Source organism: Aquarana catesbeiana, linkage group LG08 (genome assembly GCF_042186555.1).
Source record: "Aquarana catesbeiana isolate 2022-GZ linkage group LG08, ASM4218655v1, whole genome shotgun sequence".
In the NCBI taxonomy this organism is placed as follows: domain Eukaryota; kingdom Metazoa; phylum Chordata; class Amphibia; order Anura; family Ranidae; genus Aquarana; species Aquarana catesbeiana.
The window spans coordinates 204422554-204435674 of NC_133331.1; the positions used below are offsets into that span (position 1 = coordinate 204422554).

Here is a 13121-nt window from a genome sequence, read left to right on the forward strand (position 1 = left end):
CCCAATTTAAAAAAAAAAAAAAAAACATTTTTTCCTCAGTTTAGGCCGATACGTATTCTTCTACATATTTTTTGAAGAAAAAAAAAATCGCAATAAGCGTATATTGATTGGTTTGCGCAAAAGTTATAGCGTCTACAAAATACGGGATAGATTTATGGCATTTTTAAAAAAATTTTATTTATTTATTTTTTTTACTAGTAATAGCGGCGATCTGCGATTTTTTTTTTTCATGACTGCGACATTATGGCGGACACATCGGACACTTTTGACACATTTTTGGGACCATTCACATTTATACAGCGATCAATGCTATAAAATTGCATTGATTACTGTATAAATGTGACAGGCAGGGAAGGGGTTAACCACTAGGGGGAGACGAGGGGTTAAATGTGTTTCCTAGGGGAGTGATTGTAACTGTAGAGGGAGGGGACTCACAAGGGGAGGAGACCGATCAGTGTTCCTCTGTACTGGGAACACAGATTGGTCTCCTCTCACCTGACAGGACGTGGATCTGTGTGTTTACACACACAGATCCACGGTCCTGCCCGGGTAACGGGCAATCACGGGTGCCCGGCGAACATTGCAGCCGCCGTGCACGCGCACCAGGTCCCGAGCAACGCGACGGGCGCGCGCGCGTGCCCCCTAGATGGCCGGGAAGCCCAAGACATCATATGACGGCCACCCAGGATGGGAGATCCCATCTGTGGCCGTCATATTACTATACGCGGGTATTGAAGTGGTTAAACAAGTGTGATTTAACTGTACCTCTTTCTTGGTCTGATTCATGGTTTCTGACACAACCTCAGGATGCACAGACCTATAATCCCTCCAGAGCCAGAAGTAGTCACGTCGGATGCCAGTCAGGAGGGATTGGGAGCTCACAAGATCAAGCAGCTCTGGGTCAATGGCAGTTTCAAGCGCACGGAAGTGTATCAAATATACTGGAGCTCAGATGGCTTACATCCAGAAACAAGGAGGTACCAGGAGCCGCACACTGATGGAAGAAGTTTACCCCATCTTGGATTGGGTGCAAATACATCTAACAGACCTGAGGGCAGTGTATGTTTCGGCAACACAAAACATGTTGGCCGACTATATGAGCAGGGAACTTCTCTTGACAAACGAATGGTCTCTGAACCTAACCTGGCTAACCTGGTCTCTGAAATCAGGCCTTCTCTCTCCTGACGGAAACTTGGAGAATGCTGGAGATTGATTTGGCAGCGACACCTGTGAACACCAAATGTCAAAGAGTCCTGTCAAGAGCAGCTTTCCTGTCAGCCGAGGGAATAGACTGCCTGATCCATCCTTGGAACTTCAAATTAGGGTACATATTTCCACCAACTCCTCTAATCATGAGATTTCTATCCAGGCTCAGGAGGTCGTCTGCTACAGTAATAGCAGTAATTCCTTTCTGGCCGAGGAGGCCTTGGTTCACAACCTTATTACAACTCAGTCTGCAGCAACCACTGCCTCTACCGGTAACATCGGACCTGCTATCCCAGGCTCAATTCCTGCACCCGGTTCCGGAGAAGTTACACTTGATGGTATGGAGGTTGAAAGGAAATGGCTGCTAGAGCAGGGTTGTTCTCAAAAAATTATATCAACACAACAGGCCAGAAAAAGTACCACTAAACACCACGTACGCAAAAATATTCGGAAGATTTTTTTCTATGGTCCAACAAAAAAACTGGAATCCAGTTTAGCCAGAACCTCCACAAATTTTGGAATTCCTCCAATTAGGTATTAATAAGGGGTTAAGCTCAAGTATCCTGAAAGTACAGATTTCCGACCCTTATCTGCAAAAACAGGCATTAGGTGGGCATTATATCCACTCGTAGTTCAGTTTATGAGAGCATGCCTGAAGATCAGACCTCCTAAGAAATCAACGCTCCCAGCATGGGACCTTTCAATAGTACTCGATGCTCTTTCAAATCCTCCTTTTCACCCGGCCGAGTCAATCTTGTTATGGGACTTAACTCTGAAACTAACCTTCATCGCCATTAGATCAGCAAAGAGAGTTTCTGAAATACAAGCACTGATGATAACGGAACCCTACCTGGTCTTTTATCCTGACAGAGTGGTACTGAGACGTTCTAACTGTTTCATCTCCAAAGTGGCAACATCATTTCATTATAATCAAGACATCATCCTTCCATCTTTTACTAATAATCAAGGTGATCCTCATGCATTAGATGTAAAGTCAGCTATCATCAGTTATTTGACGGCTACAACTCCCTTTAGGAAAACGGATACTCTCTTGGTAATTCCTCATGGGATCCGGAAAGGTCAACTGGCAGCTTCTCGCATCTTGGCTAGTCAAGTCCATCAAGAAGGCACATTCCATTCATCAGCTTGCAGTTCCTGAGGGTATTAAAGCTCACTCAACCAGGGCAGTGGCGACCTCATGGGCAGCATACTGCAGGGTTTCACCCAAGACAATCTGCAAGGCAGGGACCTGTTCATCCAAATATACGCTCATATCCCACTATAGAGTAGACTCTGCTCAGTTGACAACGGCAGACTTTAGGAGAACCATTGTTAGAGCCAATTCTTCAGCATTATAAGGAATAAATATTTTCTTGCACCAACCCGACTGGCGAGTTATTTCCCAGTGTGTGCTGCCATGATGCGTCAGGAAAATGGAAAATTGTATACTCACCTTTCCGTAATTTTCCTTTCCTGGCGCATCTTCATGGCAGCACACAGCAGCCCACCCTTTCTTAGATGATAGATACAGAGAATGAAGCAGGGTGTGTCTCTTTCAATTTTATAGTTAACCAATCCTGTCAGGTTGTGGAGGCGGAGTCACAACCCAGTGTGTGCTGCCATGAAGATGCGTCATGAAAGGAAAATTACGGAAGCTGAGTATACAATTTTCCATTTTGTTTTGCTCAATTTGCACACAAAGCACATGCATGCATATTCACTGGACAAATGGCTATGCAATTTTTTCAGAAACAGACCCTGAAGTATCTTGTCAGTTAAGCAATGAAAGGGCTGAGGGAGGCACCTTTTTTGGCTTGCTTAGGGCTTCCAGTTGACCCTAATTCAGCCCTGACCAAGAGTCATACAATTTTCACCCAAGATTCACCAATTTTCTAATGAAAGCATTTACCAGAGATTGTACCAGAGCAAAACATGGTTAGATTTCTTCCTGGTCACTAAATAGTTTTCCCATCCAGGTCTTCTAATCTGTCTAATTGCTACAGAGTAAACATATCTTTAGATGTGAGAAATATGGAAGCTGCCATTTCTGACTATCTACTGAAATGCTAGTTGCCGGTCTTGTCTGGCTCCAATATTTTCAATACTTTTTGAGCTATACACCTTTAACAATATAAACGTTTGAGGCCATTTGATAAACATAACAGACAGGCAATTAACATGTTCAGGGATAAAAAAAAGATCAGAAATGTTGTTTCATCATTTCATGCTTTATTAAGGGAACTTGTGATAATATACATTTGGGAGCTGTCATAGTTGTTTCTAAATGTGCAGGACTGTCACCTAGTCCTGACTGTACTGCTTAGTGGGTGCAGGACCTTCTCAGACTTCACTGATCTATAGTAAACACCTCTGGAAAACAAGTCAGCAATGGCTGCTCCCAAATGTTTCTATCCTCATAGATCAACTTTATATTAGCTAAAGCAATTCAACACTTTTATTATGTCATAAACAAAACATGCTCAGTGTCTCCTTCTTACACTCTGGGAGGTACATTCAAGTGATTGTTTTTATTTGACTCAGCTACAGTGTTCATAAATATGTTGGTGGTCGATCGATAAAGAACATTGTGAAATACTGCAACCCTTCATTCATTTTCTGAGAGTCTGCCAGGTAGGTGTGACGTTGGAGCATGCTGAATGACAAATAGTCTTCAGAGAGAGGGAGAAATGTGTATTCAAAGCAGCCACTCCACATTGAGAATGTGCGGCTGAGACTTTGGGCCAGGATTGGAGGAGTTAAGCCCCAATGTTTATTTTGGTTACAATAATGGGAACCATTTGTGAATTACAACAGCAAATTCCATCTCCGAAGGGAAAACAAGGGGGAAGGTTTAGGAGCCTGGAGCCAGGAATGTACACGGCCTTTGTGATTCACTATTTGGCAGCAGTGGATTACATGTTAGAAGCACATCTGGACTTCCAATAAACACAGGTTTATCCAATAAACACCATATACATAGCAAATAAGAATACATGCATCTTCACTGTAGATTAGTCAGTATCTGTTGCTTTAAGTTTGATGGAGCTTTGAAACATTGTTCATCTCATATGTGTTCTGCTGTATAATATGGTGACTCATGCCCGTACCTACCTCTAGGGTAAACAGGTCATTGTTCAGGAAAATATTTTCCTTTTGCATATCCAGCACCCTGAAATAAATAGGTAATATTAATTAAAAACCAACCAATCCACATACGTTCATAAACAAAAAAAACAAAGTAACTAAAGACTGAGAAATCTACAAATTCCACACTGTAAAAAGTCCAGATTCTGTGGCACTTTATAGAATGTACGCTAGCTGTCTGCCAATGTCCTATTATTGGCAGACTGTACTGATCACAGGATGTTCAGTTCTTACTTAAACCAAAACACTTCCCCTTTTCTTAATGGTAAAGAGATATTAACACATCATTTTTATTTCATTCAAACGCACCAAAATACAAGACAGTTTATATAATCTGATAATACTGTAAATATTACAGATCGGGTCTACATTACTGTAAATTCAGTTTTGCAGTTAAAGCATGCCTACGCCACCTCTGAGCAGAACTAAGTGCCTTCTCTTTCCCCTGTCCGCAGTGGGCTCCTACTCTACCTTCCTATCCCAGTCTACAATTATCTTCCTTTATGTCCTCCAGCCATGCTAAGCCCCAACTCTACCTATTCCCCCTGTGTTTCCTGATTAGATGACCTTTAGCCTCCTCTATTCACAGTCACATCCCATCTCCTCTTTTCTGTTGGTCCATAGTCATCTCTTTCCTTTCTTTTCTCCCTATCATTGATCAGCTCAAGCTCTAATTTCTCTCTCTTCCCCCCCATTAATGATCATTTATTTTCTTAGTTCTTTCTCTCTCGACCCTCACCAGTACTTGATCAGTGTACGCTTTGACTCATATCACTTTACTTCACATTAGGCTATTATTCTGCCTTTCTCAATGTCCCATGGTCAGCACTTTTCATCCTCCACCCCTTGCCATTATCAGCCTCCACTATATCTCTTTTATGCACCCCCCACTCTACAACCTGTTGCTATTCTTCCTCCTGTACCACTCCCCTAGCTGCTATTCTGCCCCCTCTTTCTTCATACAAGGGAAATGACCTTCTCCCAGTGGTCTTCAAATAGGTTGGTAAAGTGGGAGTCCGAAAAATTAAAACTGCTGTGTTATTGCTAGTAAAAGTCTGCATAATATACTGTATGTCATTTGTTTAATTTACTTAGGTTCAATTTAGGTACACTTTAAATCCTATTGTTTACATGAGGGGGGCAACAGCAGTGTATTACTCACTGCGTAGTCTTCTCCCTGACTCTCCAGATCACTTTCTTCTGCTCCTAGGCTCTACCATATTTACAGTGACAGTTTACAGTATGTCCAGTGTATTAAAATGGAAACTTTCCTCCAGCGTACCCAGTTCTCAGCCATTGCCGGCCAAGCTGCGCAGCAAGCTGACCAGACAAAACAGAAAAAACACTGCAATGCCAGGAATATCAGTCCAGGAGCCACTGTGACAGTGGAAGGTTTTGTATGGCTAAATAAAAGCTACTTTTAAATGGTTTCATTTGTTGTTTCACTGTCAAATAGCTAATTAAGAGCTGAACAGCGGGGCGACCCTACTCACTATGTAAGAGTATGCAAGGTGCAAAATTAAAACACTGTTTGAATACCACCTGTATGTTATTTAGGACATTCAAGTCTAATCCAACACTGTAATGTAAACTTAAATAGGAACTGCAGTCTGCTCACCCATTTTGTAAAAAAAAAAAACATCTTTGCCATTCTGAAGCTTCCCTCCAACCACTTTGCATATTATTTCATATATACTGTGATTCTGTACTTGCCAAATATGCTGCAGAAAACTCCCTCCACGGGCTCTGGCTGCAACCATTTTAACTGCGGACAGCTGTAGCTGCTGCCTGTTAACTTCCTGGATTTACATAGACACACAGAGGCACACCTACAGCTCTGCAGCTCTCATTGGCCCTCTTATGACTCACCCCTCCTTCCTGACAAACTCTCATGAGAGTGAAAGAGAGAGAACTGTGCATGATGTCATAAGCTTAGGCTTTTTTCCAGACAGTATACAGGAAGTGGGCTGTATAAGGTATTTACTGGCAGAAAAAAAATGTTTTACTATCCAAAGTTAAAACAACAAGGGCAGAAGATTTCATAGATGGAAAGTTGAAAAAATGTCTGAAGGTCTGCTTTAAAACTTAAAGAATAACTAAGGCAAAACTTTGTTTTTTAGTTTTGGATAGAGGGGAGAGGGATTAGAACTCCTGTCAGTTTCTATTGCTATCTGCTGCCCCCATTAGAGAGATTCACCCCCTCTATTTGTCCTGTTTACCATTACCATTGAAAGTGAAAGTAAAAGAAAACTCAAAATTTTGGGTTGTCCCCAGAAGAGTAATATAGGGGAAATCTTCCAATGGGAACACTAGTTCTAGTGATCCGGTGGTTCCCAAGAAATTCCCTTAAAGTGATTGTAAAGGTTAAAATAAAACAAATAACATATCATACTTACCTCCACTGTGTATCTTGTTTTTCACAAAGCGGCCCTGAACCTGCTCTTCTGGGGTCCCCCAGCGGCTCTCACGGCTCCTCCGCACATCTGATAACCCCCTTGGAGAAGCACTTCCCCGAGGGGGTTACCTTGCGGGCGCGCTCCCGAGTCCATCATTCGGCGTCCATAGAGGCCTAATGCAGGACTCGGCCCCGCCCCTCGGCGGTTGCATCATTGGATTTGATTGACAGCAGCGGGAGCCAATGGCTGCGCTGCTATCAATCTATCCAATCAAGAGCCGAGAATCCTGGGCAGAGAGAGAGCGCGTCCCTGCTGGATCAAGTTCGAGGGTTTAGGTAAGTAAAACGGGGGGCTGGGGGGCCGGTAACTGACAGGTGTTTTTTCACCTTAATGCATAGGATGCATTAAGGTGAAAAAACACAAACCTTTAAAACCCCTTTAATTTGCAGGGATTTCCTCAGTTATTGTTTGGCTATGGGACAGGAGATGAAGGCAAATCTCACCAATGGGACAAAGACAGAAAAAATAAACCTTAGTGGGGTTGTAACCCTCCCTTACTCTATCCAAAATAAAAAAAAAGATTTTGCCTATAGTTCTACTTTAACACTGACTGTTAAAACCCCCAGCTTCAAGAGCCAATCTGTATAAACTATGTTTTAAATACTCAGTTTTACTTGCCTCCATCCACAGTCCTACATCCTAGTCCTCCAGTCTTCAGCACTGCAGAGTGGTAGGGTACTTCTGGCAGTGCCTGCATTCCATCCTGATGACATAGACGCTGCCAGTTTACTTGCAAACATGTTCTGCACTGATTACAGTGATGATGTTGGCATGTTGGAGCGGCAACAAGACTAGTCTGCTGCATAAAGAGTGGCTACAGCTGACCAGTTGCCCTCACCTGAACTGATGCAGTGGAAGGGACCATGTTTCAAGGTAAGTAAAGTAGAACTGGGTAATAAAATATTTGTTAAGGGAAAAAAAAATAGATTGACTGGTATCACCTAAAGTGGTTGTACACCCTTACATATACCCAGTAAAGTGATTAGCCTCAGGTGAAACAAAGAGATGAAACAAATCCCACTAAATAAGTTGTACTTGTTTATCTGCAGCACTTTACAGCAGTTCAAAGTCCAGAATTTATACAGCTTGTCTGAGCTTTCAGAAAGCAGGGGGTGGGGAGCTGAAGTTACACTCTGCACAGCTCAGTGAAAAGAACTGATTGGAAGGAAAAGGACACACACCCCTTCACACGGCACACAGGAACACAGCTGAAGCGGCCAATCACAGATTGTGTGCTGGAGCTCCCTCCCCTATCACCTTTTTATCTCTTGGTGTTAGGAAATTAGACGTGACTCATGAAGATGGTTTAAGAATGAGGTAGCAGACAGAAATGACACTTAGTGCTCTGAACTGAAACAAGTACACACTATAGAGGGGTATGCTTTATTTCCTGACTCAGGGTATGATTGTTAAAATCGAATTCTTACAATAGCAAAACTAAGAGAAAGAGAGTATTCACACTGTATTTTGCCTGAATCAGAAACATAATTGCAATAACCCCAATGGTTAAGACATATGCTTTACCAAACACACATGCGATTACTGACATGCCAAAGTGCCTCCCATTTAGCTTATGGGAAAAGCACACTGTTCATAACACTATGAAGATAAATTTGGTTGATCTGTATTAAAATAAAGATTAAAGTCCCCAAGGTGGGAAAGGAGGGTTGGGTAAACTTTCTAACCTGCTTGGTGCACTTGTATAATCACCTGACATCTTCTCGACCAATGGCTTCCAAGAGCTTGGTTATCTCCCCTGGAAAATCTGGCAGCACGACTGAGAATTTGCAGACTCTATTATCAAGAACCAGAGCTCTGTCCAGACAGTGACGTAGCAAAGGCAACGGCAGGTTCCCACTGCACACAACCACCGCCACTCTGTAGAGCAAAGTTGATTGGTTTAGTAAGGACATCAGCAAGCGTAAAAAGCACAAAACAAAAAGTTATAAAGAGTTATATTTTTTGCTATTAACCACTTCAGCCCCAGAAGAATTTACCCCCCTTAATGACCAGAACATTTTTTGTGATATGGCACTGCGTCGCTTTAACTGACAATTGCGCGGTCGTGTGATGTTGCACCCAAACAAAATTGACATCCTTTTTTCCCCACAAATAGAGGTTTCCTTTGGTGGTATTTGATCACCTCTGCGTTTTTTATTTTTGTGCTATAAACAAAAAAAGAGCGATAATTTTGAAGAAAAAGCAATATTTTTTACTTTTTGGTATAATAAATATCCCCCAAAAAAATATAAAAAAAAACGAATTTCTTCATCAGTTTAGGCCGATGTGTATTCTTCTACATATTTTTGGTATTAAAAAAAAAAAAAAAAAATCGCAATAAGCGTATATTGATTGGTTTGTGCAAAAGATATAGCATCTACAAAATAGGGAATAGATTTATGGCATTTTTATTATAATTTTTTTTTTATTAGTAATGGCGGTGATTACTGTATAAATGTCACTGGCAGGGAAGGGGTTAAACACTAGGGGGTGATTAAGAGGTTAAGTGTGTTCCCTCAGTGTGTTCTAACTGTAGGGGGGATGGGCTCACTAGGACATGACAGAGATCACTGCTCCCGATGACAGGGAACAGTAGCTCCCTGTCATGTCACTAGGCAGAACAGGGAAATGCCTTGTTTAAATAGGCATCGCCCCATTCTGCCTCTCCTTGCCACGATTGCGGGCCACCGGCAGACATCGATTTTGCATGACCCGTGGGCACGCGGCCGCTAGTTTGCGATGACGGAGGGACGTACGGGTATGGCCATTTGCACACCCGTGCCATTCTGCTGACGTACATCGCCATGCAGCGGTCAGCAAGTGGTTAAACGGTCAGTAAAAAAATTGAATTAAATTATTATTGAAAACCAATTAGCTCATTCACCCACTCTCCTACCAGGGATTCCCAAGGCGATACCTTCATGCTGTATCTTCAAGGTCTCTCAATCCTTCTGTTTCAAGCAATGCAATATAAAAATACAAAAAAAAACTAGGAGGGAGAGAGAGACAACTTTTATTTGCCATGGATGGCAGGCAGACCTGACAACTTAAAGATTTGGCCACTGGAGTGGCTGAGTCATAGATCATAAGATGAATAATTCATTGCATTGACATCTTCCAACTACAAAAGTGTTATTTTTGGGTGAACTCACAATATATAAAAACATCTCTATTTTTCTTGTTTATTCAGTAAATCCAGCTATAAAGAATTATAAACCATAAATAATATTAGATAAGTATCCAAGATGCTCAGGAAGTAGGATCTTCAAGAACTCTTTCAAGCTAAATTGGTAAAACATTGGAAAGAGCATACTGTAGTAATCTACAACAATCTACAAAAAACAGTTATGTTTTAGTTTACTGCAGTCAGCTAAGTATAGATGATGTCTGGTTGTTTGCTATAGGGTAGTGCACTTTACAGTTAGTGACTTGTACTTAGAAATTCATTATTGACTGGCCTGCATGGACCTAGGAGGACTAAATACAGAGTCACTTAGAAAGTGAGTGTGCTTCAAATCCTAACATAGAAAAACCAAACACGTTGTTCTATGTTAGGACATTGAAGACATTCAATGAACATTGATGTCAATGTTCAGCATTTGAGTAACTGAATTGAACTGAATCTCTCTCAAGTCTTCCTTGACGTTCATCCTATAGATGCCCATACACACACTAGATGGCCAAACATCAAAATTCATCATCTTTGCACATTGCTTGCAATAATTAGTGTTGAGGGGACTGTCAGAAAATGTTTTTAATCAACAATCATTTCCATAAAAAAGTAGTGAATAACATTTGAGTCACTTATTTTCTATACTGTAGTGTGCAATAAAATACCACAGGCCTGCTTTAGAAGTTCCCCGTAACCTCAAAGGTCAGTATGGAGATGTGCAAAATGGCTGAAAGAAACCCTTTGGACACATCACAGATTGTCAAGTAATAAGATAAAGGTGGATTGCAAGGTTTGTGCTAATACATGCATGACTGGTGGCCTGGTACAAGCTTTTGCCCAGTCTGGCTTCATCTCTGTGCCTACCCTATCTCTGCAGCATCTAGAGGATTTCTTTCAGTTAAGCATTGCAGCTCCTGCCCACACATCTGCAGAACTCGTGGGATGGTAGTTTAATTTTTGATACATGGGTCTTTATTTAGAACACAATCAGTATACACAAAGGAAAATTTATCTTTCAAGTGACTGAGATTGGTTGATTCAGTAATGGGTTTGAATCTCTTATCACATATTGATACCTTTTCCCTTTCAGGTCTGGTAATGCTCCAGATATTAGAGCTGCAAGTCCCATGGCACCTTCTGCATCCACTGTAGCCCTCTCGCATTCTAGTAACCTCAGCATTGATAGCAGTACATCTTCCTCACTGGAATCAGATACAGTTACTTAGTATTAACATGCCATTTACCAGTTCTGCATGCATACATCACTCAGCAGTAAAAATTAGATCAGTATGTAAGCAAACCTATAGAAGAGCCACAGAATGAGGTTGCCACCAGTCATTTGCCAGCCAGTCCAAGTAAGGCTCCTGCAGACAAGTCTTACTGCTTTCTTGCTGTACTTCTGTCTGGCCTGTTAGTTTGAAAACTGCAAGGCTTGGGAATAAACTACAAGGGCGCTCATCAGTGCCCCCTCAATTCGGCCTTGGTGGCAGACAGGACTTGTAGTTTTCTCATTCACAGATTCCTGTGATTGAATGACGCAGCTGTGCTGACTGAGACAATTTTGAAATGTAACAGTGAGTGAGAAGAACCCTGCTCGCTGTCAAATGGGGGGTGGGGGGCACTCAAGGGGTGTACAGGGGATTGAAATTGTGTTTTCTTTAATATATGACTGGTGCTTAGCAGGAGAAGTGAGGAATTATAAAAAAACAAAACATTTATACTTACCTACCTTCTGCAGCATCGGTCCGGTGCTGCAAATTGTCCCTACCAGGTCTAAGCCACATAACCTCTGATGACTTGTATCTCGGTCTTCCTTGAGTAGAGAGCAGTGACTGTCAGTAACCGGCTTTCTGCTCTGTCCCTCCAGGCATACTAAAGTGCCAGGCAGGAGAGGAGTGGGAGTGAGTGAGAGGCTGAGCTGGCTACCTGTAAGGCATCTGGGTGGATCCCGACATCATTGTTGGGATTCCTCCAGAGTCTGGAGGGGGGTCTGTTATGTCAGTCGACAGCAAACTTTAGACCACTGTATCTTGATTCTGACTTGTGCTCTTCTGTGACCCATATGATAGGTATGGCAAAAGTAGCTTTGGCTATACTTCTCTTTTGAAGTTTTAGAGTCTGTCTAAGGAGTGTAGGCATTAGGTTCAGCCTAAGGATTAGGATACATGGTCAGGGCATGGTAGGTAGCAAACACTACCCATGCCAGGTTCTCTTCATCAAAACATAATACAAGTATATACGGTATAACATTTTGCATCCATGGTTGGGACATCAATAAGGGGGTAGAAATAGCCCTCCTGAATTTTGGAGAGAACAGCATGGTTGCTAATAAACTGACAATACTGTATGCATTATACTTATCTATGCGGGGGGGGCGTGGCCTGACCTGGCATGGACACAGTCGCTTAACTCCCGAGCTTCGTCCGCCACAGGAGAAAGCCGCCTGAAAACCGAGGTAATACCCCGCAGTCTCGACACTAAACTATGGGGACCGCCTCCCGGACCTCTTCGGCTTCTCGCTCGAGATTTCCCCGCGATTTAACGGGGGCACAGGGACAGAACATCCCGGAGATGTTCCGGACCGCCAGGAGCAATATGGCGCCTTCCCGCCACACCACGGCTCACTCCACACTGCCTCCCTCACAGCCGTTGAACCCGCCGGCTACTCCTCCTCAACTCCCGCTCCCAAACGGACTGGACGGGGGGATAGAGCTCAGGCCCCCACCGCCCATAAACATGCAGGACCTCCGCTTCATAGCAGACGACATCAAAGAAACGCTCTCCGCCGCCATTTCAGACTTGCGGCTGGAGCTCCGCTCCCTGAATGACAGGGTACATGTAGTGGAGAGACAGACGGAATGTCAAGAAGTCGTATTGCACTCGGTAACGGAAGACATCGACTCCCACACCATGCAAATGCGCGATATGCAGCGGCACCTCGAAGACCTCGACAACAGAGGCAGAAGGCATAACCTGCGCATCAGAGGCCTGCCGGAGTCGATTGAGGGGGAACAGATCACCCAGGCCGTAGTGAGCATCTTCAACACTCTTCTCAACCGCCCTGCCCATACTGCTATCGCTATGGAGCGGATACACCGTGCTCTTCGGCCCAAAGGCAGGGAGTCGGACCCTCCCCGCGACAT

At 43.0% G+C, this 13121-nt stretch overlaps 1 protein-coding gene across 3 annotated transcripts in view; it reads right to left on the reverse strand.

Moving 5' to 3' along the window:
- LOC141106231 (L-threonine ammonia-lyase-like) overlaps positions 1 to 13121 on the reverse strand; it is a 214671-nt gene that overhangs the window by 25802 nt on the left and 175748 nt on the right. For 2 of the 3 annotated variants that reach the window (XM_073596840.1, XM_073596838.1), the window contains 3 exons: positions 11055 to 11180; positions 8517 to 8684; positions 4318 to 4375 (listed from right to left, as the gene is read on the reverse strand). In XM_073596840.1, the coding sequence (XP_073452941.1) occupies positions 4318 to 4375; positions 8517 to 8684; positions 11055 to 11180 (352 nt within the window). Of the gene's footprint in view, positions 1 to 4317; positions 4376 to 8491; positions 8685 to 11054; positions 11181 to 13121 lie in introns of all 3 variants that reach the window. The other variant, XR_012235700.1, reaches the window with a different exon arrangement.